The sequence below is a fragment of the Prionailurus bengalensis genome, chromosome D2 (assembly GCF_016509475.1).
Source record: "Prionailurus bengalensis isolate Pbe53 chromosome D2, Fcat_Pben_1.1_paternal_pri, whole genome shotgun sequence".
Taxonomy (NCBI): domain Eukaryota; kingdom Metazoa; phylum Chordata; class Mammalia; order Carnivora; family Felidae; genus Prionailurus; species Prionailurus bengalensis.
In genome coordinates this window covers 32,005,863-32,031,164 of record NC_057351.1, presented here as the reverse complement: position 1 = coordinate 32,031,164, position 25,302 = coordinate 32,005,863, and the positions used below count along the sequence as shown (strand labels likewise).

The 25,302-nt window shown below is 55.7% G+C and overlaps 1 protein-coding gene across 5 annotated transcripts in view; it reads right to left on the bottom strand.

Annotated features, from left to right (window-relative positions):
* The window catches only part of CDH23 (cadherin related 23), a 414,161-nt gene that overhangs the window by 159,596 nt on the left and 229,263 nt on the right, over window positions 1–25,302 (bottom strand). For 4 of the 5 annotated variants that reach the window (XM_043596561.1, XM_043596567.1, XM_043596564.1 and 1 more), the window contains exons 11-12: window positions 24,067–24,255; window positions 1,208–1,213 (exon numbers count right to left, since the gene is read on the bottom strand). In XM_043596561.1, the coding sequence (XP_043452496.1) occupies window positions 1,208–1,213; window positions 24,067–24,255 (195 nt within the window). The remainder of the gene's footprint in view (window positions 1–1,207; window positions 1,214–24,066; window positions 24,256–25,302) is intronic. The other variant, XM_043596563.1, reaches the window with a different exon arrangement.

Below are 25,302 nucleotides of genomic sequence, written 5' to 3'. Positions count from 1 at the left end.
ACGTGTCAACCAGGGAGAACGCTGGCTTCCCTACACAGGGGATGGGATCACCCAAGCAGCTGAATGGCAAAGCGAACCCCTGTGTACCCCACACTGGCCAGCCGGTAGGGGTCTGGAAGACACTGGATCCCAGGTAGCTCAGAGCTCCCATGTGCTTCACAAGCTCTGCTTGTGGCCCGGCAGCTGAAGGCTCGTTCTGACACCTCGTGTGAGGTCTTCAGGCTACCCAAGACCCCAGATCAAAAGAGCCAGTGGTGGAGGTGGCAGAGGTGACTTACTGACTCCCCAGGGTCTGACCTGCTCAGAAATGGACTCAACCTCCATGGGGAGAAATTACCCCCAAATAAGCCTCCTTCAACCTAGGCAGATGCTCATGCTTTGCAGCCAACCGGTGGAGAGCGTCTCCCGATCCTTATTTCAGGTGCTCAGTGGCTTTCAGACCTGGGCTGTCAGCCCCAGGAGGAAATGTCCCCACTGCTCATCCTGTGTTACCCACCCCTGACCTGGTGCCCCGCCCCACCCCTCGGTGTACGTGTTTGTCACCAGAGGGATCTCTGAAAGGGATCTCTTCCAGAACCTGTTCCTGCCGTGAGATGGGGCAGCCAGGCCACCAGGAAGTCTTTCCAGATGGGGATGGTCCTGGCTGGAAAGAATGCCCTCAGTGAAGCCTGACAGTTCGCAAAATTCTTACAGTCCTGGACCTGTCCCACAGGCAGTCAAACACATTTGTGGAGTGAAAGCATGTTAATATGTCCCCATCAGTCTCTATCTTCTTTTTCCATTTGCAATTATAAGTTGGCAAAACAACACTGCTAATCTTGGGGTACAGACAAGCAGCAGGGCGTCCAGAACCACCCAACCCCCCCACCCCTGCGCGCAAAGTGACTCCAGCAGACTGTATAGGCAACGCTCCTTTGGCCCCGTCAGGTTGTGGGGTCCTCAGTTCTCCCTGGCGTGGAATCCATCCGTCAGAAGGAGGGGATCAATTAAATGCCCGAAGGGGCACTAATAGCCAAAAGCAGCAGAGTGTGACAGCTCTGAGCAGGTGACACCAACACCTCTCCCTCCACCATAGGACCCGGGGGCCCAAGAAGGTGGGGGCGGGCTGAGCTCTGCCTGGGCAGGTAGAGCAACTCCCCCTTTGAAGCCCCGTCCCCATGATGCCCACCATCCTCCCCCAGCCCCTGCCCTTCCCAGGCTCACTTACCAAGTTCTGTCAGTGGGAGTCGGTCAGTCAAAAGGTATGGAGACAGAGAAGGAGCCGGAAAGGTACGGAGAGGAGGAAGGAACCAGAGAGAAAAGATGGTGAGATCCGAGGTCAGGGTGAGGGAGAGGGGCCGAGTGGACCCCAGGAGCACACGCTGCTCCAGAGGAATAGCCCCCTTTGTATCTGACGGGCCATAGCCTCTGGGAGTGCAGGGGGGTGGGGAGGTCTGTGCAGCCCCCTACCCAGAAGAAAGGGAGAGGGAAGCCGAGGAAGAGGTCCTAGGGCGCGAATAGTGAGGGGAGACTAGGGCTCCTCAGATCATCTGGTCCTCGCCCAAAGGGAAGTGGGTGGGGGCAGCACGGGTGGGGGTGGGGGTGGGGGTGGGGGTGGGGGGAGATGGGTCATGTCACTATGTCCTACTCCCAGGAGCCTGGACCAAACCCCTACACAAAACGACCCCAAGCATTGTCAGGTTTTAATTTTCCTAACACGGAAAATATTAAGACGTGATAAATACGGATATGGAGAATTTTCACATAGTTCAAAGGTGTAGGGGCACCTGGGTGGCTTAGTCGGTTAAATGTCTGACTCTTGATTTTGGCCCGGGTCACCATCTCGCGATTTGTGAGTTCGAGCCCCACCTTGGGCTCTGGCCTGCCTGGGATGCCCCTCTCCCTGCCTCAAAATAAATAAGCTTTTGGAAAAAAAAAAAAAAAAGCGTAAAGGGCACACGTCGGTCTCCCTGTCCCCACCGGCCCAGCCACTGGAGAGCCTTCTCCAGAGGCAACCATCATATCCTGTCCATGGCTCTGTCACGCAAACACGAGGAGCACTACCGTATCTAGCCCCTCCCCCCACCCCGATGCAAATAGCACGCGACTCACATTGTTCTGGGTTAGGTTTTGTCACTGAAAACTATGCCTTGGAGATCATTCCGTAACTGTATAAATAGGCGCCGATATTACTAACACAGACACATTCAGAGTAACTACAGAATAACCCTCTGTGGTCACTGTGGAATGCTGGGAGCCCTTGGCTGGGAGTGCCTCGGGCGGTGTAATCCCCCATGAGAGCAGGGACACAGTAGGTGCTCAAGAAGCCATTGGTTTCCAGCAGTTTTTCCTCACCCACTACTCTGTGCATCCTCTATCCCACGGGCCCTAGGGTGGAGCTGAAGGACCACTGGTACTTAGAAACCCCTCCAGAGGAAATGGGAGTTCAGAGAGGTTGAGTGAGCCGCCCAAGGTTGCACAGGTTGTTGGATGCAGAGTGAGGACAAAAGCCCAGGCCCAGCTCCCAGGCCGAGGGAAGCGGGGTCAGGACGCCTCCCACCAGAAGCTCCGGCTCAGTCTGAGTTCCCAGAGCGAACAGAGATGGTAATGCTGAGCACCCCGGGCTAAAGTCTGAGCAGGTCTGAGATGAGGCGGAGCAGGAAGGCCTCCCGGAAAAGGGGAGTTTTGAACTGGCTTCAGGAGCCCAGGGGAAATGAGCTCGAAGAGGAGGGATTCCAGGCGGAGCCAGCTCTGTCCTTAGCCCTGTATCAGCATCACCTGGAGGCTTTGTTAAGCCACAAGCCTGCAGCCCACCCGCCGGGAATACCTGATTTGGTAGTTTGGGGCCTGTGACGTGCGTTCCACTTGTAACAAGTTTCAGGTGCTGCCTGCCAGGCCGCTGCTGGTCTGAGACCACCCTTTGAGAGCCGCTGGCCTAAGCAAAGGCAGAGAAGCAGGAACGAAGGACTAGCGATGAGGCAGACGAGGCGAGCTGCTTTGCAAAGGGTGCTTGTAGGGAAGCTGGCAAGACTATTGGGAGAGCAGGAGGTTGGGGGACAGTCCCGCCGCAGGCACCGTCTGGAGGGCTCCGGCACTGCGTTCGTGCGCAACGGGAGCCACTCTAAGCTCTGAAGCAGATGAACGGTGGTTAAAACGAGGAAGGTGAACTTGGCAGTGGGCGCAGGTCACACTGGGGCCGCCCTCCTCACTTGGTTGCACATCCGAACTGCCAGGAGAGCTCTAAAACTCAGGCACACAGATGCCCACGGCCACCGTGTCAGAATCTTCGGGGTGGGGCCTAGGAAGCTGCATTTTTTCCCACGCTTCCTGGGGAGCCGCGCTGCACGGCCAAGGTTGGAGGAGACAACAGCAGGGGCAGGCCGGGGCTTGGTGGCGCTCATAGAGATCCACGGGGGCGAACAGGGGAGAGGCGGAGAGGCAGTGCTCCATCCGACCAGCCATCAAGATCAGCTGGGGATCTTTAAAATAGCCCCATGCCTAGGCCACACCCCGGACCAAGCAAATCAGACGTGGGTGGGCTGGGGGAGACCAGACCTCAGGACCTTGTAACGCTTTCCACCTTATCCATTCGAGTGTGCATCCAAGAGTGGGAAATACCGGGGCACAGGGGTGGTTCTGCGAGTGTGGCACAGGGACCGGTGGCTGAGCGTTACCTAAAACCTTGTCAGAAATGCACGTTTCGGGCCTCACCCAGATCCACCCATCGAAAACTCCAGGGGCGGGGCCCAGCACCGTGGAGCCAGCCCACCGGGTGTTCTGATGGGAGTTTGAGAACCGAGGGGTGGAGCGAGGCAGGGCGGAGCGATTCTGAGAACGGGAAGAAAAGGGATCATCGAGCTGTGCTGAATGGGCAGCTGGAGAGAGAAAACCGAGCACATCCCTCACGGGGTGCGTGGGTGGGGGCTGGAGCGGCCACAGGGCGGAGGACCAGCCTGCGGCACTGAGGAGGTGCCTGGTGAGGCGGGTGCTGAGCTCAGGGTGGATTCGGCCTGCATCCCTGGTGGGGCAGGAGCACCGGCCCCTCAGGCCAGGTTTCTGGGTCTCAACTAAAATCTCCTAGATTTGCCACCAGGGGCTGGAAGTTCACTCAGGCCTGCGGCCGCGGTGGTCAGGATCCCATATATGGCTGTCCCGAGAGCCCAGGGCAACCTCCTGGCTAAGTGCCATCAGATGCTCAGCCTGCCCCATTCGGAATCTGCCCAGAAGGCCACGTCCTGTTGGGACTTTTGGCTTATGACCGTCAGCCCCTCGGGATGGGACACACGTGTGATATTCACCCAGTTCACAAAAGCGGTGCACAACCCTTGTTAACGGCAGCCCTCCGGACAGACAGCTTCTGTTTATCAAGCCCCAACTGTGTGCTTCTTGTGACCTAACCGGGCTCTTCACGGACATCAGCGTCCGTCCACCCCTTTCATGGAGAAGGAAAGCGAGGTCGGGGCGGGCAACTTATTCAGGCCTCCGAGCTGCCAGGGAAGGATTTGAAGTTGGGTCTGTTCTGTCTTCGGCAGCCTGAGCTCTCAACCACCCGGCTCTGGAGAGCCCCCTCCCACTGCGGAAGTTGTTCGCCATGCAAACAAAGAACCGGCCCCGGGAGGACTTCGGTGGTCCTCCAGGTGGTGGGGGTGAGGCCCCGGGGGAAGTTCTCCTCTGCCAAGGTCAGGGGGCGCAGGCTGGTGGAGGGGTGCCAGCCTGCCCCCTCACTCGCTGCCAGGCCCAACGGAGGGCTGTTCACTGGGGCTGGGAGGGAGAGAGCAGGGCGGGGGAGCGGCAGGAGGCCCTCTTGGAGCTGTCGAGGGGCAATTTTGTTGGGAAGGGAGATAAAGAGGAACATCAAAAGGAGTCCCAGTGCGTGTGGAGAGGAGGCCGGTGGATTAAATTCTCTTCCAGCTGGGAGAGGCGATGAGAAGGCTGATAGCCAGCAGCCGCGGGTCCCAGAGCCGGAGCTGAGCCGCACGCTGCCCTCCCGCACCGGGCTGGGGTGCCAGCGGCTGCCTGCGGGGCTGCGACAGCTCTGCTTTATTTGTTTGGTGGAAGGGGGAAGGACACAGGAGATCACTCCTCGCTTCCTGCCGTTCCCCCCCCCCTTCCCGTGCAGCCAGCCCTGCTTTGCTTCCGGTGATGAAGGCTTGCCACCCCACCCCCCACCCCCGCCCCGCAGAGGGCAGCCGTCCTGGTCGGGCCCTCCTTATCAGCCGCTGCCAGAAGGGGCTGCCCCCCCACCTCGGCTCCCCTTACACCTTGCCCCCCCAACCTCCCGCCGCCGGAAGTGGGGGTGGCCTTGCAAGCCTTGCCTCCTAGTACCACCCCCCCCCCCCAGTCTCTTTGCAGCTCCCACAGCCAGGGGACCCACATTCAGTCCCAATGGTCACCGGACTCCATGGAGCGGACCAGCGGCATTTTCCCAACTAGTCATTGAGAGCTTAGTGTGCGACGGGCCCTCTTAGGGCAGCAGCTCACGGAACGCTCACAACTTTGGGAGGGCCCAGGGGGGTGTTTACATTCACAACAGCTGCACGCACACGGCGCTTCCCTCCTCCAGGACTCAGACTCAGGTAGACCCCTGCCCTGGGCTTGCATGGGGGTGGCCTGGCTTCTCTCAGAGTCTGCCCCTGACTCCTGCACACGGCTTGCCTGGGTCATCACCTGCAGGTTCTAGACACTGGCATGTCCCTCGCAGACGACCTGGTCCCCAAAGAGAGGCAGGCCTGGCTCGGCCCCCAGACTCCTTTCCTGCACGTAAGGCCTGCAGGTGCTCCTTCATGAATTTCCAAGTGGCCTGGAAAGGTCCCTGTGATCCCTTGGGCCTTCCACATAAGGCTTGCCCTTTGGCCATGCCCACAAGCACTATTCAGGTGAGCCTAGCCCTCCTGGCCAGTCCCCCCAGGAGCGGCGTTGTCTCTTTGCCCTGTCTTGTTTTGGTGGGTGACGTGAGTTCTGGTTTCCTGCCTAAGACAGGAGGCTCTCCTAGAAGTAGCTTTCTGTGCTTTTCTCCCCCCTTTGTACCCCAAACGCTACAGGTACTCACCTTACCCTGTGCACTACCCTCTACCCAGGTAGGGACCTTAATTCCTCTCTGCAAAAGAGGAAGGTCCAGGGTCACGCAGATGTATGATGGGCCAGGGGAGGCCAGCAAGGGCCAAGGTCTTTGTGTTGGGGGTGGGCAGTGTTGTGAAGTAAGACAGAGAAGAGCCAGGGAGCTCTGTGGGCTGGTGAGACACCCTTAGCCTGAGCTGGGAATGGGGCTGGGGCCCGGAGTGCCCAGATGTGCCCCGAGAGTTCGCGCCACCCTCGCAGAAGCCGTGTCCAGGACTCAGACCTGCCAGGCAAGAGCCCCGTGACCAGAAACTCCAGGGTGTGGAGCCCGAAGCTTTAGTGGCGGCTAAAAGCACAGCCTCGGGGGGCTGGATCTACTCCAGACGGAGGCGCCGCCCTTTCCAGCCGTGTGACTTGGCACAAAAGACCTCACCCTTCTGAGCCTCAATTTCCCAATCCACAAAATGGAAAGCATGAGGGCCACCTGATAGCACTCTTGTTGGGTGAGCTGCAAGATCCTGGTAAAGTGCCCGGGGCTGAGCGAGTGCTTAGTAAGTAAGGGTTGTTGTTTCTCGCGCTGGGAGAGAGTGGAGGAGGGGAGGAGGTGGCCGTGGGGAAGGGCTGATTTCCAGACATTAGCCAGGAATGAGAGGGGCAGGCGGAGAAGGGCGAAGGCTTGGATGTGTGCAGGGGTGAGTGAGCCCCCTCCCGCCTGGGCCGGGGCCGTAGGTCTCCCTTCTCCCCTGTGCTCTGTTGGTCTAATCCATGCTATCGAGCGGCAGGAAATCAAAGTCCACCCAAGATGGATTCTTTATCACTCCTTTGTCCAGCCTTTCACTTAATTAACCCCAATCAGACATGCCAATGTGAACCCTGGCAGGGCGGGCCTCTCAGCACCCCTTCCCATCACTGCTCCTGACAGTCCCCTACACCTAGTGGGCGTACCACACTCCTCTGGCCCTGCCCGCTGCCCCAGGGCAGGCTGCCCACGTGAAGCTGGAGTCCAGGGGGCAATGGGAAGGAGCCCTGCGGTGGTCACTGCCTCCATCCCCTAAGTCTGCCTCGACCCCCAGGGACCTTCCACGTTTCAGAGTCCGGGAGGACAGACGCGGCACCTGCTTGTAAAGGACCACCCTCTGTCTCTTCACGGTCCCCCCACCCCACGCCCTGTCCGGGAGCAGGGCCCCAGCTAAGACCACGGCACACGCTCAGCCTTGCCTCTCTCCTGCATTCCAGGCTTGCCCAGCTCAGAGCCTCAGTTTCTCTGCCCTGGGAGCGGGCTGCCTCTCAGGCCCACGTCGGGCGAAGGACACTGCCCTAATGTCAGGTGCTCAGCCTACCCAGACCCTCCTTCCCCGGCTCCTCTGTGGATCGGGCCCTTGAGCAGTGTGGACAGGAACCGTTTTCTCTGGATTGGCCATGGCTCACTGTGTGACTGCGGCAAGCCCTTTGTTGTCCCTGGGCCTCAGTTTCCAGATCTGCAAGCCGGGATGATTCTCCTAAGGCCGTTAATTCCTGTTGTGCTTCCTCAGATTGCTTTCCGCTCCCCCTGCCGCTTAAGGCCTCTCTCCACTTCCTCCTCTGCTGTTGCCTTCTCTGCCCCTCCTTCCTCTTCCTTCCCCTTTTCCTCATTTGCTCTCCTCCCTTCCCTTCTAGCCCTCTTCTCCTTGCTCTCCACTCCCCCCCACCTTTCTCTTTTCCATTTCTCCTTTTTTCCCTCCTCCTCCTTCACCCATCCTGTTTCCCCCTCCCTCCTCCCCTCCTCCTCTCCCTCCTCCTCTCCCCAGGTTATCTGCTGAATTCCACACACGCCTGCACAGACGGGATCAATCCAAGGCTGCCTTGCCTTCAGCTTATCTCTGCTCCAAATGATTGATTTTCCCTCTTTAAGAGTAATTTGCTGGTGAATTCCATGTATTGCAAAAACCCCTGTGAAATCTAATTCAATCCGATCGGCAGCTGGCACTTTGGGGAAAGAATACTAGAGAGCTGTCAATTTCATCGCGTGGACGTGCGTATTATTTTGCTCACAGACGAGGGCACGAGGCCTCCCCTCCCTCCCTCAGGAGGGATCTTGTCGCTGGCCCCGCAGCGACACTTCTGGGAAGTGAATTATAATGTGCATTGGGTACTTGCATTAAGGTAAATGAGGGACAGGTGCTTTCAAATTGTTTCCCGAATTTGCAACCCACCGCCCTAGTGCACTGTGGGAATCTCACACCTCCAAAGCCCAGCTATACCTGACCACCTGTCTCTCTCCAGCATTCCAGGCTTGCCTGGCTCCGAGCCTCAGTTTCTCAGCCTTGGGGGTGGGCCACCTCTCCGGCCTGCCCCTAGGCAATCAGCTGTCCTAGCTTGCCTGGGACTGTGAGGGCTCCCAGGACGCAGGACTCAAAGTGCTAAAACCCAGGCACTCGCAAGCCCGAGTGGGCACAGGAGGGCCGGTGCCCAACTCCACGAGGCATGTCTGAGAGCACGGCAGGATAAGCTGTCCCCACTGTCAGGTGGGGAGGTCATGCGGTTGGTATGGAAAACAAGGCTCTGAGCATGTGACACTCCAGCCCCTGTGTCCTCCAGGTGCTCCCCGAAGGCTGAACCACTTCAGAGGCCCCAGTGTCTAGGCAGCTCACACACAGGAGCTGGTCCTCTGCCAGGGAGGATGGCTGCACAGCTGACCAAGGGCTCTTGCCCAGCCCTGGTGACCTTTGCTCTGGGAGGGTCCCATCTTGGAGGTGCCCCCTATGTCCAACAGATACAGCAGAGCTAAATGTCCCTACCCCCAGAGTGGGAACCGGCCACTCTGGCTTCATTTCTATGCTCCAGGTAAATAGACATTTCTGGTGGAATCCAAATCTTTGGGCTGTACTAGACGTCTAGGTGTCAGGCCAATCAGCCCAGGGAGTCCTGAGAGAAACGAAGTGGTCCTGGGGGGACTGGCCAGGAGGGCTAGGCTCACCTGAATAGTGCTTGTGGGCATGGCCAAAGGGCAAGCCTTATGTGGAAGGCCCAGGGGATCACAGGGACCTTTCCAGGCCACTTGGAAATTCATGTGCACAGAACAGGGGGCCACGTAGGATTCATGAGGCCCAGGCTCTGAGCTCTTCATTCAGGATGACATGTCCCATCCCCAACCCCCCCCTCCCAGATCCCAAAGATCCTCTAGGCCATGCGCCCCTCCTCCGAGGGACCCTGTTTGAAAGACTCCTGCCTCAAGTGGAAAGCTCCACAGCACCTTCCTTCTGCTCCTGTCTGCCGCCCAGGCATGCCTCCCAGCAAGGGTGGCCACACCGTTCCCCTCAAGGTCTACAACTCCGATCAGAATCTGCCAACTTTGACCTCACCCCTATACCTGGCTTCAACTCTTCCCCTCCCTCATTCCGCTGGCAGACCCTGCATGGGAGTTTTGGCTGGGACCGGGGCAGGGGGCTGAAGCAGGGTATGAGTGTTCCCAGATGTGCAGGAAGGAGAGTCCAAAATGCAGGAAAAAAAAAAGAGTGTGCATCCCAGTCTGCCCCAAGCCCAGAACTGTCCCTCTGGGGACTCTAGGGGCAGGGCCACTCTGGGAGGAGGATGAGCCTGGCTGGCTGGCTGAGGGGGCATCCGGCCCCCAAGGGGCCTCAGGACAAGGAGCGGGGAGGGGGTCTGTGCGGAGCTGGGAGCTGGGCTTTGCACTCAGCAGCTGCCTGGCGCTGTCTATTTACCATGCTAAAACTATTTCCCTGTTCCCACAGAGAGAAAAATGTGTGGCAAGGCAAAGAAATCTAAATGCCTTATGGAAATGGGGAGGGCACGCTGCCTGCCGCTAATCACACCATTTTGTATTCCTCTGCCTCTCCAACTGCAAGTCCACCTCCCCAGGCCTGGGGGCGGGGGGGAAGGGGGGGCTGAGCGGGTGGGGGAAGGGGAGGGGAGCCCCTGGAGCAGACCAGCTCTGTGACCTCAGGCAAACTGCCCTTTCTGGGCTGCCTTTCAAAATAAGGGATCCCATCGCCTCAGGAGGCCCCGAGGGACAGAGCCCAAGACTCTATGGAGGCCACGCACCTGCTGTGGGGGATCTGGGAGCCAAAAGGGGGACAGTGATTTCATCTCCCATCCTAGCCCCCTGCCAGGGAGGTCTGCCCAGCCTTGCATCCCCTTCCCGGGAACAACAACATCACAAATGCCCTCAGGGATGGGTCCTGGGCTGGGACAGGGTGCTGGGCTTCAGGCACAAGGGGGATCATGAATGGTGACAGCGCTATGTGTCACTCAGCAGTCACTGGGCAGCCCAGAAGTCTGACCCTGGCACAGCTGGCCAGGCCTGCGAAGAGTCCCTTCTATTTGACACATTCCACACTCGGGTCAGGCACAAAACAACTACACTGCATGGACAAAGGAACGGATGCAAGAATGTGTGAGTGGGAGGAAAAAATCGGAAGACAGAGACAGGAGGAAGGCTGGGAAGGGGGCGGGGCAAGAGACGATAATAGATTCAATGGTAGGTGGAGGGTGTTCATATGAGGAACTAAGCCGAGGTAAAGAGACCAGGAGGGCCTGGCCACTGCCCAGCAGGCTGGCGGACGATGGTGGTAGCTCCCATTGTCTTTCCTCCTCCTAGCTCTCCCTTCTGGGTCTCTGCCACTCTTGCCCCGGGTATTTCAAACCCTAGCGGCATTCCAACCCCTGCCTCTCCTACAGACCCCGTATCCAGTCCCTGCTTGCCTTGCAGTCTCCCATCATCCTCTGTTGCTCTCTTCACTCTCCTGGTGTCCAGATTAATCGACCTAAAACACAGCTCTGAGGATACCACTCATGCTCAAGAACCATCGATGGCTCCCGCGTGCCTGCTGAATAGGTTCAAACTCATCTCGGCATTCAAGGCCCTCTAGTCTCCCTTTTTGGCTTTACAGGGGGTGCGCGTTACAGACGGGCTGAATCAAATGACAGTGGAGAGAAGGATGGCGTGGAGTCTAAAAGCTCACCAGTGGTGCTATTTATGCGGCTACCTTTCACTTCATCTTTTTCCGGGAGGGGGTAGAGGTGGGGGGGGAGAGGTTGTCAATAATTTATAATTTTTTATAATTAACGTGCAGTGACACTGACATTTTGGGGTATTGAGTTTTACGAATTTAAAAATTTTTTACTGTTTTTTTTTTTTTTTTTTTGAGAGACAGAGCGTGAGTGGGGGAGGGGCAGAGAGCGACAGAGGCAGAATCCGAAACAGGCTTCAGGCTCTAAGCTGTCAGCACAGAGCCCAATGCGGGGCCCACACCCACAAACTGCGAGATCGTGACCTGAGCCGAAGTCGGACGCCTAACCGGCTGAGCCACCCAGGCACCCCTTCAGTTTTATGAATTTTAACACATGTATAGATTCATGCTACCCCATCACAACCAGGGTGCAGAACGGTGCCGCCGGCCTGCCCCCCAAACTCCCCTGCGCTTACCTTTTCAGTCAACCCCTCTCCTACACCCAAGCCCTGGCAACCACTGCTGGGTTCTCTGTCTTTTTGAGAACGTAAAAGAATCATGTAGGATGTAGCCTTTGAGACTGGCTGCTTTCACTTCCTATACTGCCTTTGAAATCACCGATTCTCACTTTCCCGTAGAGGTCTGCTTATTTAAGCACAGCTCCGTCCCTAGAGGACTGAGTTGACATCTCACCAGGCGCTGAGCGGGAGGGGGCCCTCCGACATCCTTCTAAGGAGTGAGACATCCAGTGTGCCAGGGGAGGGCCCTGAAGGCAGGGGAGAAGAGGGTCAAGTGGATTAAAAAAGAAAAAAAAAAAGCCCCGCTTGGCCTGCTCTGTAAACGTTGGCGGATTTGGACATTCCCTAATGAGGGCAATTAAGAGTCATTAAGCTGAAAACAGAAAAGTAAACACAGATCCATATGCTAATTGGCAAACACTGCTGCTTGTTAGGGCTGGCTGCCTCCTCCCTCTCCTGAGCCCTACCCCTCTTCCTGCTGATAGCACCTGCCCACCGCCTCCCCACCCCGTCCGTGCTCCGGTCCTGCAATGCTCCCTCTTGGCCCTCCTCCCTCGGGGTCACTCCTTCTCAGTCACCTTCGCTGGCTCGTCCCTATCTCCCCTCATGTGAACACTGGGGCGCCCCAGCTCTCCTCTCCTTATACTCACACCCCTTGCCTCCGTGAGCCCAGCTTAGATCTGTGACTCTAAATATGGTCCAGATGCTGGCAATGCTCACATTTCCATCTCCACTGTGGGTCCACATCGTGGACTCCGGAGAGCCAGGTGCTAGGTTTTCAGGATCTCGGTGAGCACCCGCGGTCAGGCTCGAGGTAGGCATGGTAGGGGGATTTACGCCATAGAGACCACTGAGTGCTACAGATGAGGGGGCCCCCACCCTAGAGCCGCTTGTTGGACATTTATCAGCACCCCCCCCTCTGCCTTCTCGATGTCTCCAAATGGCTAACAAGCACGTCAAACATAATGTGTCGAAAGCTAACCTACGGACTCCGCCTTCCCCTCATTAAACCTACTACCTCACTGTCTCAGGCAGGAAGGACCCAGTGTTTCTAACTGCTCAGGTCAAAGGTCAACACACACACACACACACACACACACACCAGCAAATCCTAACTCTCTCTTCAAAACGGCCTGGGAGCTGACCACTCCTCCCCCCCACCCCACAGTACCTCTAGTTATTGTCCTTCCCTCCCAGTGACAGCCCTGCCCTGAGCATCCTTTGAAATAATTTTTTTGATTGAGATAAAATTCGCCATTTGAACATCATAAAGTGTACAATTCAGTGGTTTTCAGTACATCCACAGTGTTGTGCGACCATCACTCCATCCTGTTCTAAAACATGTCCATCTAAAAGGAAACCTCGCACCCATGCGCAATCACGCCGCATTCCCCACCCCCCCCCCACCCCCACCCCCAGTCCCTGCAGCCACGGATCTGCGCTCCTGTCTCTATGGATTTGCCTGTTCCGGACATTTCGTACAAATGGAATCAGACACCCTGTGGCCCTTTGTGACTGGCTTCTTCGCCTAGCATAAGGTTTTCTAGGTTCATCCGTGTGGTGGCACGCATCGATGCTTCGTTACCGTCGTGGCTGAGTAATATCCCGTGGGGAGCCACCACATTCTGTCTATGTGCTCAGGGGTGGATGGCCACCTGGGTCGTTTGCATGGACTGTCCTTCTGACATTTCAGTCCATAAGTGCCTCGCTCCCTGCTCACTGCCCTCAGGTGGCTTCCTGCCCCCTGCCTGTGCAAGCAGAGCCCTGACAGCAAAGCTGTCTATCTGACCTTCCCGGCCAGGCTGGGCAGGGGCCTCCTGGCCCCTCCTCCACCCGTGGGCGGGCGTCCTCCTGCCTAGAGCCACATGCCTGCTGTGCCCTGTGCCTGGAATGCTCTTCCTCCAAGTATTCCTGTCCTGTGGCTCACCCTCTCATCACTGAGGTCTCTCCTAAATGTCACCTCCCTCTGTCAGGCCTCCGTCCCCCCGGGACTCCTTTAAACCCCTCTCACCCTGCTTTGTCTTCCTCCATGGCTCTCATTGCCATGTGCTGCCCGAGGGCTGGACTTTGGCTGTTGCGTTCACTTGCGAACAGTGCCTAGGACAGCATCTGGCATGCAGCAGGTGCTCAACAAGTACTTGTTCCCACCCACCTCTCCACTCATTGCAAGGGTGCTTCTAGGGCGTCTCTTACTCTTTCCTGCCCCAGGCCTCTGGGTGCTGGCCACCCTGCCCTCCAGCGGCTGCCGTAGTGTATCTTTTAACGCTGACTTAGCAGAAGGTCTCCTCGGAGGCCAGTTTTGCCCATGTGTGAGAAGCAGAGATACCTGCCCTTGGGCTCGGGGCACATGTCAGGACCAAGCAGAGAAACAGCTGCACCTTTGAACCTGGGATAGAAACGTATGACAACCTTGATGTTGGGAATTTCTTCCCACACCCAAATCCTTGGAGGGCGAGAAGGGAGTGAGCGTCTACCCCGCGCCTTCCTGGGTAGAGTGACAACGGAGCCACGAAATTCCTCCTGCCTGCCCCCCGCCACCCCTGCACCACTTCCCCCTTTCGGGGGGACAGAGTCAGCAGGAGCAAAGCAGAGCTGGCTGCCAGCTCCATGCCCGGCTTGCTGGCCCACCCTCACCACTGTTGCCCAGCGGGGCTCTGCAGTCTCCAACCCATCAGCACAGTGACGGGGTGAGACACGCAGGGACCCCTCCCTGCTGGGTTGTGCTTACCCCTACTCTTCGAGAAAGGGGGATAAATAAACAAGACAAACCATCTACGGCTGTCAGGGGTGGGGCGGTTGTGGCAGATGGGGCAGGTGGGGAAGTGTGGGAGCAAGAAAACAGGTGCCCACGGGAAAAGGGGCGCCGGAGTGGGCATGAAGCGGCCGGGAGGTAATGGAGAGGAAGAGAACGCAGGATGAAGCGCGCTAGCTCTGCTTCCGATCCCCATGGGGATGTTGAGGAAGACCAGACTCTGCATTTAGGGAGCGTGACTCCAACGACAAAATGACTCCCGCAAGGTCCCGTCGTGAGCGGGGCGGGGGGGAGGTGGGCATGGCGGAGGGGACAGCTGCCAGGGCAGTGGGTGAAAGGGGTACAGTCCCCCACATCCAAGATGAAAGTCCACCTCTAGCCATTGAAGGGGACTTGGCCGGCCCGAGAGCAGGCACTGCGGAGGGGAGAGGTGAGGAAAGAGGCTGCCTGCTTCACACCCCACCAGGGCTCCTGGGCCTGGTGTAAATAGCACGCTAATTAGATTTACAGATGAGACTAAATTAGGAGGTGTCAGAATCACACCGAGGACACCCTCTGGTCCTCAGGGAGGCTGGAGCTTAGCATGCTGGGAGGAATCACACCACGGGATGCAGCCATGCACAGAAAAATCCTAATAATCACCATCGTCATAATAAGAGCCTCAGTGAAGGCAACTGGGGAGAAATTAATAGGAAAAAGAACAGATGGGGCTGCCCTGCTCCCCCTGGCTTCCCTTCCAGAATGGCTTTGCTTTGAAGTCCACAGATATTTTCCTGGAGAATTTAAATCTTGGGAGAAGAACCCTAGAAATGGGAGCTGAAGCCGCGACCCAGCAGAATTTGCAAACAGTCCCTTGCCCGCTGCCAGGCACACAAAGGGGCAGAGCGAGGCTCGCCCAGGCACCACGGATTCCAGGTACCGGCTGTGTGGACATTGCTTCGGGTGGATGCTTCACTCTGCTCTGCAACCAAATCACCGGAGAACCTTTTAGAAATAGGAGCAGCCAGGATGGGCACCGTGGCCTGGGGCCTGGAGACTGGGGGAAGGGCAGTGCTGGCCTTTATTTATGTATGTACCTCATCTTGGTTGCTCCCTGGACCAGAGCCCTCCTTCCCTCCTTCCTTTTAGCTTTGCTCCGCTGATGAAATCATAAGCTGGGTGAGCGGTCCAGAATGTTGGAGGCATTCTATCTACATCCTTCACGCCACCCAGGGGATTCGGTGGGAGGTGGGTGATTTCCAGCCAGATCCCCCTTATCTCCTTAGTCGAGGGGAAAAAAAGGTCTGGATCCCTGGATAATCATACATCCACAGAAAGTATAAAAACTTACATCTGCTTCCATGGATGCTGGCAGCCTGCCCCTCCCTCTCTTCCCCACCTCTTCACTGCTTCTAGAGTTTGGTTTCTCATTGAAATTGCTTTGGAAGATAGGGAAACGGAGGTCCACGCTCTGGGTCACATCAGCAGGGTGGGAGAGTTTAGGGCAAGGTAATGTATATTTCCTGTGTTTCTACTGCAAAGGAGATCCTGGTAGATAGATATACGGGGCCAGTTGAACAGCGGCCTGGACCATCCGCAGCTGGAAAATGGACCCTCAGCTGAACGTGTGACACAGATCCTCCCTGTTCCTACCTCATCCAAGTGGATGTGTGGCTCAGGACCCCTGCTCCGAGAACTAGCAGAATGTTAGCCTTATGGCAGAAGCCCACGGAGGGAGCTGGGCTAAAAGGCGTTAGTTCGTGAGCAGGGATTAAGGAGGGTTTTTTCATCTTTTTCGTTTTTGTGCCAAGGACCCCTGTGACAGTCTGGTGAAGCCCAGGGATCCCCTTCCTAGAATAACATTTTTAATTGCAAAAAAATAAGATACAGTCAACTTGTTATGTTGAAATACAGTCACCAGGCATTTTAAAAGGGTGTTAAAGAAGAATTATGTAGTTCTTAATGCTGTACACAGTAAGATTTGGCACGGGGTTGACATACGCTGTCATTTTAAAGTGGCGATGATTGCAAGTGATAGATCGAGATCCCTATGACACCTGAAATGTGCTATGCAAATGTCTGAGGTTTCTTTTGGGGTTAAAGCCCTAGCTACGACTGATACCACGGTTGTTTGTTTCTTTTAAAAATCTTTTTTTTTTAAGTTTATTTATTCATTTTTGAGAGAGAGAGAGAGAGAGAGGGAGAGAACAAGTGGGGGAGGTACGGAGAGAAGGAGAGATGGAATCCCAAGAAGGCTCCGCGCCATCAGCGCCGAGCCCCGTGTGAGGCTCGAACTCATGAACCATGAGATCGTGACCTGAGCTGAAACCAAGAGTCAGACGCTCAAACGACTGCTCCATCCAGGCACCTCTTGTTTCTATTTTCATAATTAAAGGGAGTGCTAAAGGTCGCTTATAGGTTAGTGAAAACAAAGATACAGGGTTTTCTCCATCCAGGGTCCTGGATGCCCTAGGGAGTCAGTGGACCCCCACGTTTGGGCTAGGAACCTCTGGGCTGAAAGGAAGCCTGGCAGAGCCACCCCCCCCCCCCCCCGCCGGAGCCCGCCGCCACAACCTTGCAGGGTTGGGTGGGGAGAGGGGCCAGAGAAACTGCATGCTGGACAGACTGCCGAATAAGAACACATGTGAAAACAAATTTAAATAAATACAAGGTTGCGGGCTGGGCTCCCTGACAAGGCTGGAACACGTGTGGAATGGAAAATGAGGGTGATGGATAAAAATAAAGGCCAAGATTAGCAGAACAAGAGCAATCTCCCTTGCTCACTGCCCCCCCCACCCCCCGCCTCCATTCCATCCCTACAAGTAAACCTAGTATTCCAGAATGCAGCTTTTTCCCCCTGTCATTTGTTTCCTTTTATTTATTTATTTGGTGATGTTTTCTCCTTGGGGAGGTGGGTAATTCTCTCGGTTTTTTTTTTTTCCCTATGCCCCTCAAACAAATGAATCGTGTCATCTCCTGCCTGAAATAGGAATTAGCTCCTGCCAGATGTGTCCCCGTTCACCTCTGCGGAGCAGATACCCCCCCCCCCTTGCCTTACCTCCCCCCTTGCCCTCCCCCCAGCCATGCTGGAGGTAGAGCACACACCTGCTTGGGTGGGACCAAACCTTTGAGAACAGGGGGGGCTCCCCAGTGCATGCAAGAATCACAGGATAGAGAGTTCGAGGCCAAGCTCTGTGCCCGCTGGCTGTGTGACCTTGGGGAAGCCCCTTAACCTCCCTGAGCCTCGATTCCCTCCTCTCTGAGGACACACAGCAATATGCCCGTCTCTCTCACGGTTGGGATAATAAAAAATAGTTAAGATTTAAAGGGGGCTTTTTATGGGCCAGGCACGGTTTCAAACACACCGATTAACTCATCGAATCCGCACAACAGCTTTGTGAGGCAGGTACTGCTGTTGTCTCCATTTTGCAGGGAGGATAAGTTAAGTCCCCTCCGGTTCCACAGATCAAAGGTAGCAGAGCCGGATTTGAACCCCGGCGGTCTGGCTTCACAGTCCTTACTGTTCACCATTCCAGCTGCCTCTCCCTCCCTCACTAGAGAAAGGGTGCTCCAGGTAATGCCAAATAAACAAGCACATGGGCAGGCTGGGAGAGGGTGGTGGGGCCGAGCCCCAAAGCAGGGAGCAGGGCAGCTGCAGCAACAGGGAAGGGAGGACGAGGGCAGGGGTGAAGTGGGAAGCTCAGGTGGCACCCTCCCCTTCCCGCCACGGTCCTCTTGGACCTAAAGGTTAGAGAGTGTTAATTGAGGCTGACCGGCCCAACCCATGGTTTTCCAGAGGACACTGAGGCAGAGTGGGCCCCACACCTTGCCCCTGAGAGCCCATCTGCAACACAGCAATCAGAGGGCTCCTTAAGAAAGGTGACTCAGAGCATGTCAACCCCCCAGCTCCCCACTGGGCTCCCAGTAACAGAAAAGCCTTCCCCAGGCATTTTGGCTTTTGCCCGATGCTTCGATGCTTCGTCCTTGCCTCCTCTCTAGTGCCCCCTGACCAGTCTCATTCCTGCCCCTTGAAAATGCCCAGCCGTTTCCCTTTCCGAGGGCCTCTGCCCTTGCAGCCGAACACCTGCTGTCGGAACGTTCTCCCTCTGCCGCTCCGTGTGGCTGCCTCCTCTACGCCTCTTAACCTCCGTTCTAAACAGCACCTCTCTGGAAGGCCTTCTGGAACCATGGAGCCAAAGATAGCCCCCTCCTGTGCCCCATCACTTGCCCTGTTTGATTTCTTGACATTCATTTTCACCTACAACGATGTTGGTGCCTATTCCTCTAGCTGCCCCACTGGGATGAAATGTAAGCTCTTGGAGGGCGGGGACCACCGCATCTTTAGCACTAACTCCCCAATGGCGGACACATAGTAGGTGCACGATACTGTGTGTTGAGTGAATGAATACATAATCGTTCATCTATGTAAATTTCAGCCTAGGCCCTCAGAAAGGCCAGGAGGCCAGCAAATTAATGAAGTCTGAAGGCCATTCTGAGATGATTCCAATTCCTGCAAACAGCCAGAACCAGGCGATAGAGGCCTCTCTGGGGGACTTTGGTGTCCCTTTCCCCACTCCAACCCCACCCCTCTGCAAAAATGTCTTAAGGACAGCAGGAAATATGTTCTGAGAAGCTGAGGTCAGAAACGAGACAGAAATGAAGAGAATCAAAGGCTCCCAACTCCTGAGAAGAAAGGTACAGAGCAGGTGAGAGGTACTACCAGTTTTCGGCGATCCAAAAATCTGCTGGGAGGGGTCGTGCCCGATGCCGAACGGTATTTAAAAACAAAGCCCTTTGCTGGAATCTGTAAAGCAGCCAGAGGCACGGATGATCTCCTACACTCACTGCCACCGCACAGGCAGGACGCAGAACGCAGAGGATCTGATTGCTTCTAAGGAGAAGAGTGGAATTTAGGACAACGGAACAGAAAATTCCAACCATCCTAATAACCTCACCCCATGCAGATGGGAAAATGTGGCCGGCTGGCTCAGCTGTGGGCAGGACGGGGTGGGGAGGGCTGCAGGCTTGATGGGGAGAGGAAAAGCAGACCAAACTGGAGAAAACACAAAAGAACATGTTGCGGCCAAGGGGGTGGGTGGGGATACGGTAGGAATCCCGGTGGGTGAGTGTGTTGCTAATTTCCTGTGGGTTTCCAGAACACCGAGGAAGACACAGGAGAATGCCCAGTAGCCAGGAGCAGGGGAATGAGGCTGCCACAACCTTTAATTTGAAACTCAGAGATTGCGCTCCACACCAAGGCTGACTCCTGGGGCCTTTGCCTTGAGAGTTTTTTTGTTTGTTTGTTTTGTTTTTTGTGATTTGCATTACAACCATCTATTTGCATCTCAACTGTCATGCTGAGCAAACGGGTTGTTAGTGGTTTCAGCCCACCCTATCCCTTGCCTCTCTGGCTTCCGTGAGTTTCCTATAGCTGGGCAAAAGAGAAGAAATTACTCAGCGGGACTTGACAATGGGGACGGGAGTCCTTGGGAGACAGAAAGGGCTTCTTTCAAGCACCTTTGTGGTCTTGAATGTTCCTGCAGAGCCTGAGATTCAGCAAGAAACTGGGCAAAATCTCCCATGTGGAGGGGATGGCGGCATTATCTAGTCTTTGTTAGATTAGCATCCTTACTAGGAACGGCTGCCACAAAGTGCTAACTGACGGGATAAACTGCTTCCTCCTTCCCTTTCTGTTTTCCATCGGCACCCTCTACTGCCCCACTGTGGAACTTTGAGGTCACCTTCTCACAGAAACTCAGCGGGAATTGGGCTTTAGCACAGGGGCACTGACCGATGATCTAGTTTGGATAAAGCCTGGAGCCACCTCATTGCTACTTTTATCATTTAATCATGCTTTAATTGAACCAGTTCGTATTTCTGCAGTGCCTCCCAGGTGCCAGGTAGAGTGTGAGGCACTGGGTTACATCGGGGAGCATCATTCAGTCTAATCGGGGAGATAGATACTATTCAGATCATCACATTAGTAACTATAAACCCACAACGATGGTGAGTGCGAGGGAGAATCACGTGGCTCTTTAGACCCTGACAAAGGGATTTCACCTCTCCTCTTGCTCCTTTCCCTCCTCCATCCAAGCCGGCTCGATGAACACATTTTTCTGCCACCCTAGCAAATCCAGTCACCTTCACCCCAGACACAAATCCCAACAGATGCATTCTCCCCCCGCAAAAGAGAACTGGAAGAAAGGACACATTTTAAAAAATCTCTTTTTATAAAAGATGCCTGATTTCTCTTTGAGGTTCCCTGATCTCCCCCAGATTCTGGAAACTTGGCCAGTGCTCAAGTGCCGGTGGCCGCTGCCTTCTGTTCCCTCTTGGCAATGTGGCTAAACGCTCCACCCTGGGAACCTGGGGCCGGACCCTCAGCACCCAAGACTGTGTCTTGGGAGCATTTACCCCATCCAGATCTGGATCCTTCCAGAATTCTGGAGAGTGGAGGAGAGATGGGAGGTACAAAAGAGCAGGGCAATTTAGAAAGCAATTTATTCTCCCCTCTTATTTAGGGATCGGTCCAGGACCATGTCTGGGATGGTTTGGGTGTAGCTCTCCTGGGGGAGGCTGGACGGTGACCCAGAAGACCGTAGGGTGGGGAGTCTGGGCTTCTGGGACGCCCTTCTTTATCAGTGGTTCTCTGCACCTCACCGTGCCCTGGAGACATGGGGCCAGCCCTTTACTGTCACACACTGGTCAATTCCCTGGGGCAGCGGTGAAATGGTCGCTGGTAGTGTTGGGCACCCTGTCCACAGCGGGCATGCTGTTGCCCGTGCCTGGGTGGGGGGTGGCCACTAGAGGCAGGCTGGACCCAGACACCCCTCAGCACTCCTGCAGATGCTTCGGACAGGGCTGCCAGCAAAGCAGGATTGAGCTAAACCCCAGGGGTCCGGGTGACCTTGAAATCCCCCAACCAGTCATGGTGAAAGGGCCTTGGGGTTTCTGGCCCTGCTGGTGGCAATGCTCCCTGGACCCATCTGGTTAACATCTGGGTGGGTGGCAGGTACTGGGCTAAGTCCTATAGACTAATGGTCTGATCTCCTATCTCTGAGCCTTGTTGGCATTCTCTGTGGCAGACGCAAACGTGGAGTCGCTTGTCCACATTCCCAGCCTTCTGGCAGTGAGGTGGGGCCCTTCCCTAGAACTGGGCAGAAGTCCCAGGACAAAGCCTAGAAGAGCTGGTGCTTCCTCCTCTAGCTGCCCCCTCCCTCCTGCAGTGACCGACGTGACCGCAGAGCGTGCACCTGAGCGACGACGCGGAGCGGGGTCCCCCTGCCCACCTGTGCCAGACGAGTAGTAATAAATCTCTGAGGAAAAAACAACCCTCTGTTTCAGGGTTAATTTGTTACTGCAATAGAAACATACATTTTCACACAGATGAGCAAAGTCACACTCAGAAAGGGTCAATGACTCACCCAAAATCGCAGAGCTAGCAAATGGCAAGGCTGGACTTGAACGTAGGCCCCGTCTGTCTCCAGAGCTTGGGCCATGAACCACTACACAAGCTGCCTCCTCTCTGGGTTGCCTCCAAAATTAAGCCCCAGTTCTTTGGCTTGGCATTCAAGGCCCTAAAAGCCTGTGTCCTGGCCCACCTTCCCACCAGCCGACTCCACAAACCTTTGTACAGGTTCCTTCCTCTGGGCCTCTCCGTGGGCCACTGCCCACCCCACCAGCCCTCCTGGCTGCCTTTTACCATCTGATTTGTGTCCCAAGGTTCAGCCCTGGGCCCCCTTTCACCATAGAGCCTTTGCTGGTCCTCTGGCCCCTTCTTCCCCCTTCCTCAGTTGAGCTCTGGAGCCCTCGCTGCTCGTCGTCACTGGCCCGCACCCTGGTACCAAGTGTCTCTGTTCTCTGGGACATCAGTGATAGCCTGAAACCAGAGATGGGACTTTTCCTGAGGCTCTCACTCACACAGCGGTGTCTAAAGGGGGTGCTGCACTCCAGGGGGATAAAAGATGACCCCCTGGGGTGTGAGAAAATGTTGCAACTTCTTTTTATACCTATCTATCCCCACCTTTTAAACTTTTGACATTTTTGCGTACATTTTCGAAACTACATACTGCCCTTGTATAAGCACGCTTGGCCCTTTAGGACAGTGACCGTGGGCTACACTCCCTCAAGGGGCCAAATATATAGCTCCTTGTAAACAGGGAGTGCTCAGTACATACTTTAGTTATCCCAGAGAGCTAGGTATGGGATGATTTAGCAAGAGATGGAAAGATGTGCTGTGTGTGCATGCCCGCGCGCACACTGGGACTGACGTCTTCACGGTCATGTCCTTGGCGGGGTGGGCGGAGCGGGGCGGGGACAGGGGTGAGCTGGTGCCGGGGGAAGGGGGCTGGGGGGTTAGGGCAGGAGGGGGAGGACCTTGTCCGGTTGAGAGAAGCTGACAGGAGAGCGGTGGATCGTGGGAGGGGGGGCCCCTGGGCAGGTGTGCTGGTTTGTTGAGCAGCCAGAGTGGAGAGGGGCAGGAGGAGCGAGCAGGAAGCCAGGCCTGGAGCAAGGCCAGTGCGGGAGCCCCAAGAAGGGAGGAGTAATTGCAGAGAAGCCCCTCAGGCTGGAAAACCTAATGGAATTCCTGAGCAGAATGGGCCAGGGAACAGCGGTAATAAATATAAGTGCTATTAACGATTGTGGCTGCTGACGGGCAGGGGAGACCTGGTGCCTGAGAGGGGCAGGGAGGAGGCAGGCCGAGAGCATCCCCATCAGCTCGGAAGCCCGTCCCATCCCGGCCTGGAGGGGCATGGGCCCCATCCCCAAGTCTCCCTCCTCCTGTCCTTCTCAAGCTCTCCCTCACTCGCAGCCCATGTCCCTTCCTCTCAAGACTGGCCTCAGGCAGGCAGGCCCTGCAAGGACACACAATGGGTGTGTCCCATTTCTAGCTTCCTGGACCTCTGGTCTCCTGCGGCCTGGGATCCCCTTGAAAACATTCAAGCTCTTCGCATGGAAAAGCAGGAGTCCTCACTACACCAAAAGCAGAAAACAAACTTTTTTCCAGGAACAGATTTTATACAAGAGCCTCCAACTTTTAAAATTTCTAGTTTTCAGTGTATGCTTTATAAGGCATGTACTAGATTACTAAGATGGGCATATATTTCTTAATTTTTTTTTTAACGTTTATTCATTTTTTAAAAATTTTTTTTAACGTTTATTTATTTTTGAGACAGAGAGAGACAGAGCATGAACAGGGGAGGGTCAGAGAGAGAGGGAGACACAGAATCTGAAACAGGCTCCAGGCTCTGAGCGGTCAGCACAGAGCCTGACGCGGGGCTTGAACTCATGGACCGCGAGATCATGACCTGAGCCGAAGTCGGACGCTCAACCGACTGAGCCACCCAGGCGCCCCAGCGTTTATTCATTTTTGAGAGAGAGAGAGAGAGAGAGAGAGTGAACAGGGGAGGAGCGGAGAGAGGGGGAGACAGAATCCGAAGCAGGCTCCTGGCTCTGAGCTGTCAGCACAGAGCCTGACGTGGGGCTCGAACTCACAAACCGCGAGATCATGACCTGAGCTGAAGTCAGACGCTTAACCGACTGAGCCACCCAGGTGCCCCGATGGGCATATATTTCTAAATACATTACTAAATAAATGACTAAATGAAGAACTACACGTTGGACGTGTGTGCTCAAATAGCTTTTGCAGAGGTGGGGGCGGGGGTCAAAGCTTAGAGACTGCTGAGTTTTGCAGGGGAGGAGGTAGCAACGTTTGTTTCTATTTTTTTTAGCTGGGGACTTGGAAGCCTAGAAATACCTGGCATCTTTCTCAGGGTTGCAAAGCCCAGGAAGGGCGGGGGGTCTGGAGAGACCACGCATTCCCGGGACTCACCTCGTCCTTGTCCACCACCTGGATGAAGAGGGGCAGAGCAAAGCCGACCTGGGCTAGCTCAGTGATGGCCACGCTGTATTCAGAGCTGTTGAACTCTGGGGCATTGTCATTGATGTCGATAACCAAGATGTTGAAGGTTGTGGTGACTGTGGCATCGGACGGGGTGCGGTCATCATTCAGCTCTGTGCCCTGCAGGTAGAGCACAAACATCCCAGAGACGAAGGCGTCCATAGTCACGCTATCATCATTTACGAAGGCTTTCCCCGGCTCCCAAATACCCATTTCCAGTTTTCTGGACCCGAATCTTTGCGTGGGAGGCCCAGGACTAAGTACCTTTCGCCAGTTCCCCAGGAGATTTGGAGTCACATCCAAAGTTGGGAACTCACCCTCACATTTTATATAAAGATGGAAAAACTGAGCTCAGGGTCCCCTGGGGCCAGGGTACAGCTCTCTCCACCCTGAAATGTGTGCCTCCACAGGAAGCAAGCAGAGAGGAGGGGAGGCGGAGAGGGGCCCACAGCTTGGCTGGCAGCTTGATGCAGGGTTGGGGGAAAGGCGGTGTTAGCCTACCTCCCCTCACCGGCCCACATGTCCACACTGGGTGGAGACAGAGAAGCCGGCTGGCCAGGGAGGGCTAATCAACCGGCCGCTGCTGCAGCCCCTCCCAAGGTCAAGGAGAGCAATCGAGGGCCAGGCTGGGCTGCCTTATTCTCCTCAGGATGGAAGGGCCTCCTTCCCCAAGCCCCTCCCCTGCCTCAACCGATGGGTAGGGCTGGGGAGGACCCCTGTGGCCCAGGTAGGGTCCATACCCTAAATGGGGTTCCCAGGGAATGGCTCTGCAAAGCACAGGTTTTAATTACAACTGGCCCTGGGTGGCAGGGGGCTACAGGCGCCTGGGGGTTGTGGCTCCACCACACCTCCAGGGGAAGGACTTTAGCAGTTTCCACCTCTCCCCACTGTGCTGCTGCTTCCTAACCAGGGAAGAGCCCCGGGGAAGCTAGAAGCTGGACACATCCCAGACATGGGGTAAACGTAAGAATCTGAGGCAGCTACGATGGAGAACTTGGCATCATGAGTACCAGAACGTGGCCCCATGGATGAGCACCTACTGTGTGTCCCCTCATTCCTCAAGTGGGGATAAAAGTCCCAATCCTATGTGACTTTTGGCAATGGCTGTGAGGTGCCCAGCAAGGCCCCCGATGTGGCCTGTGCTTGGTTAGTGTTGTCCGTTCCTGA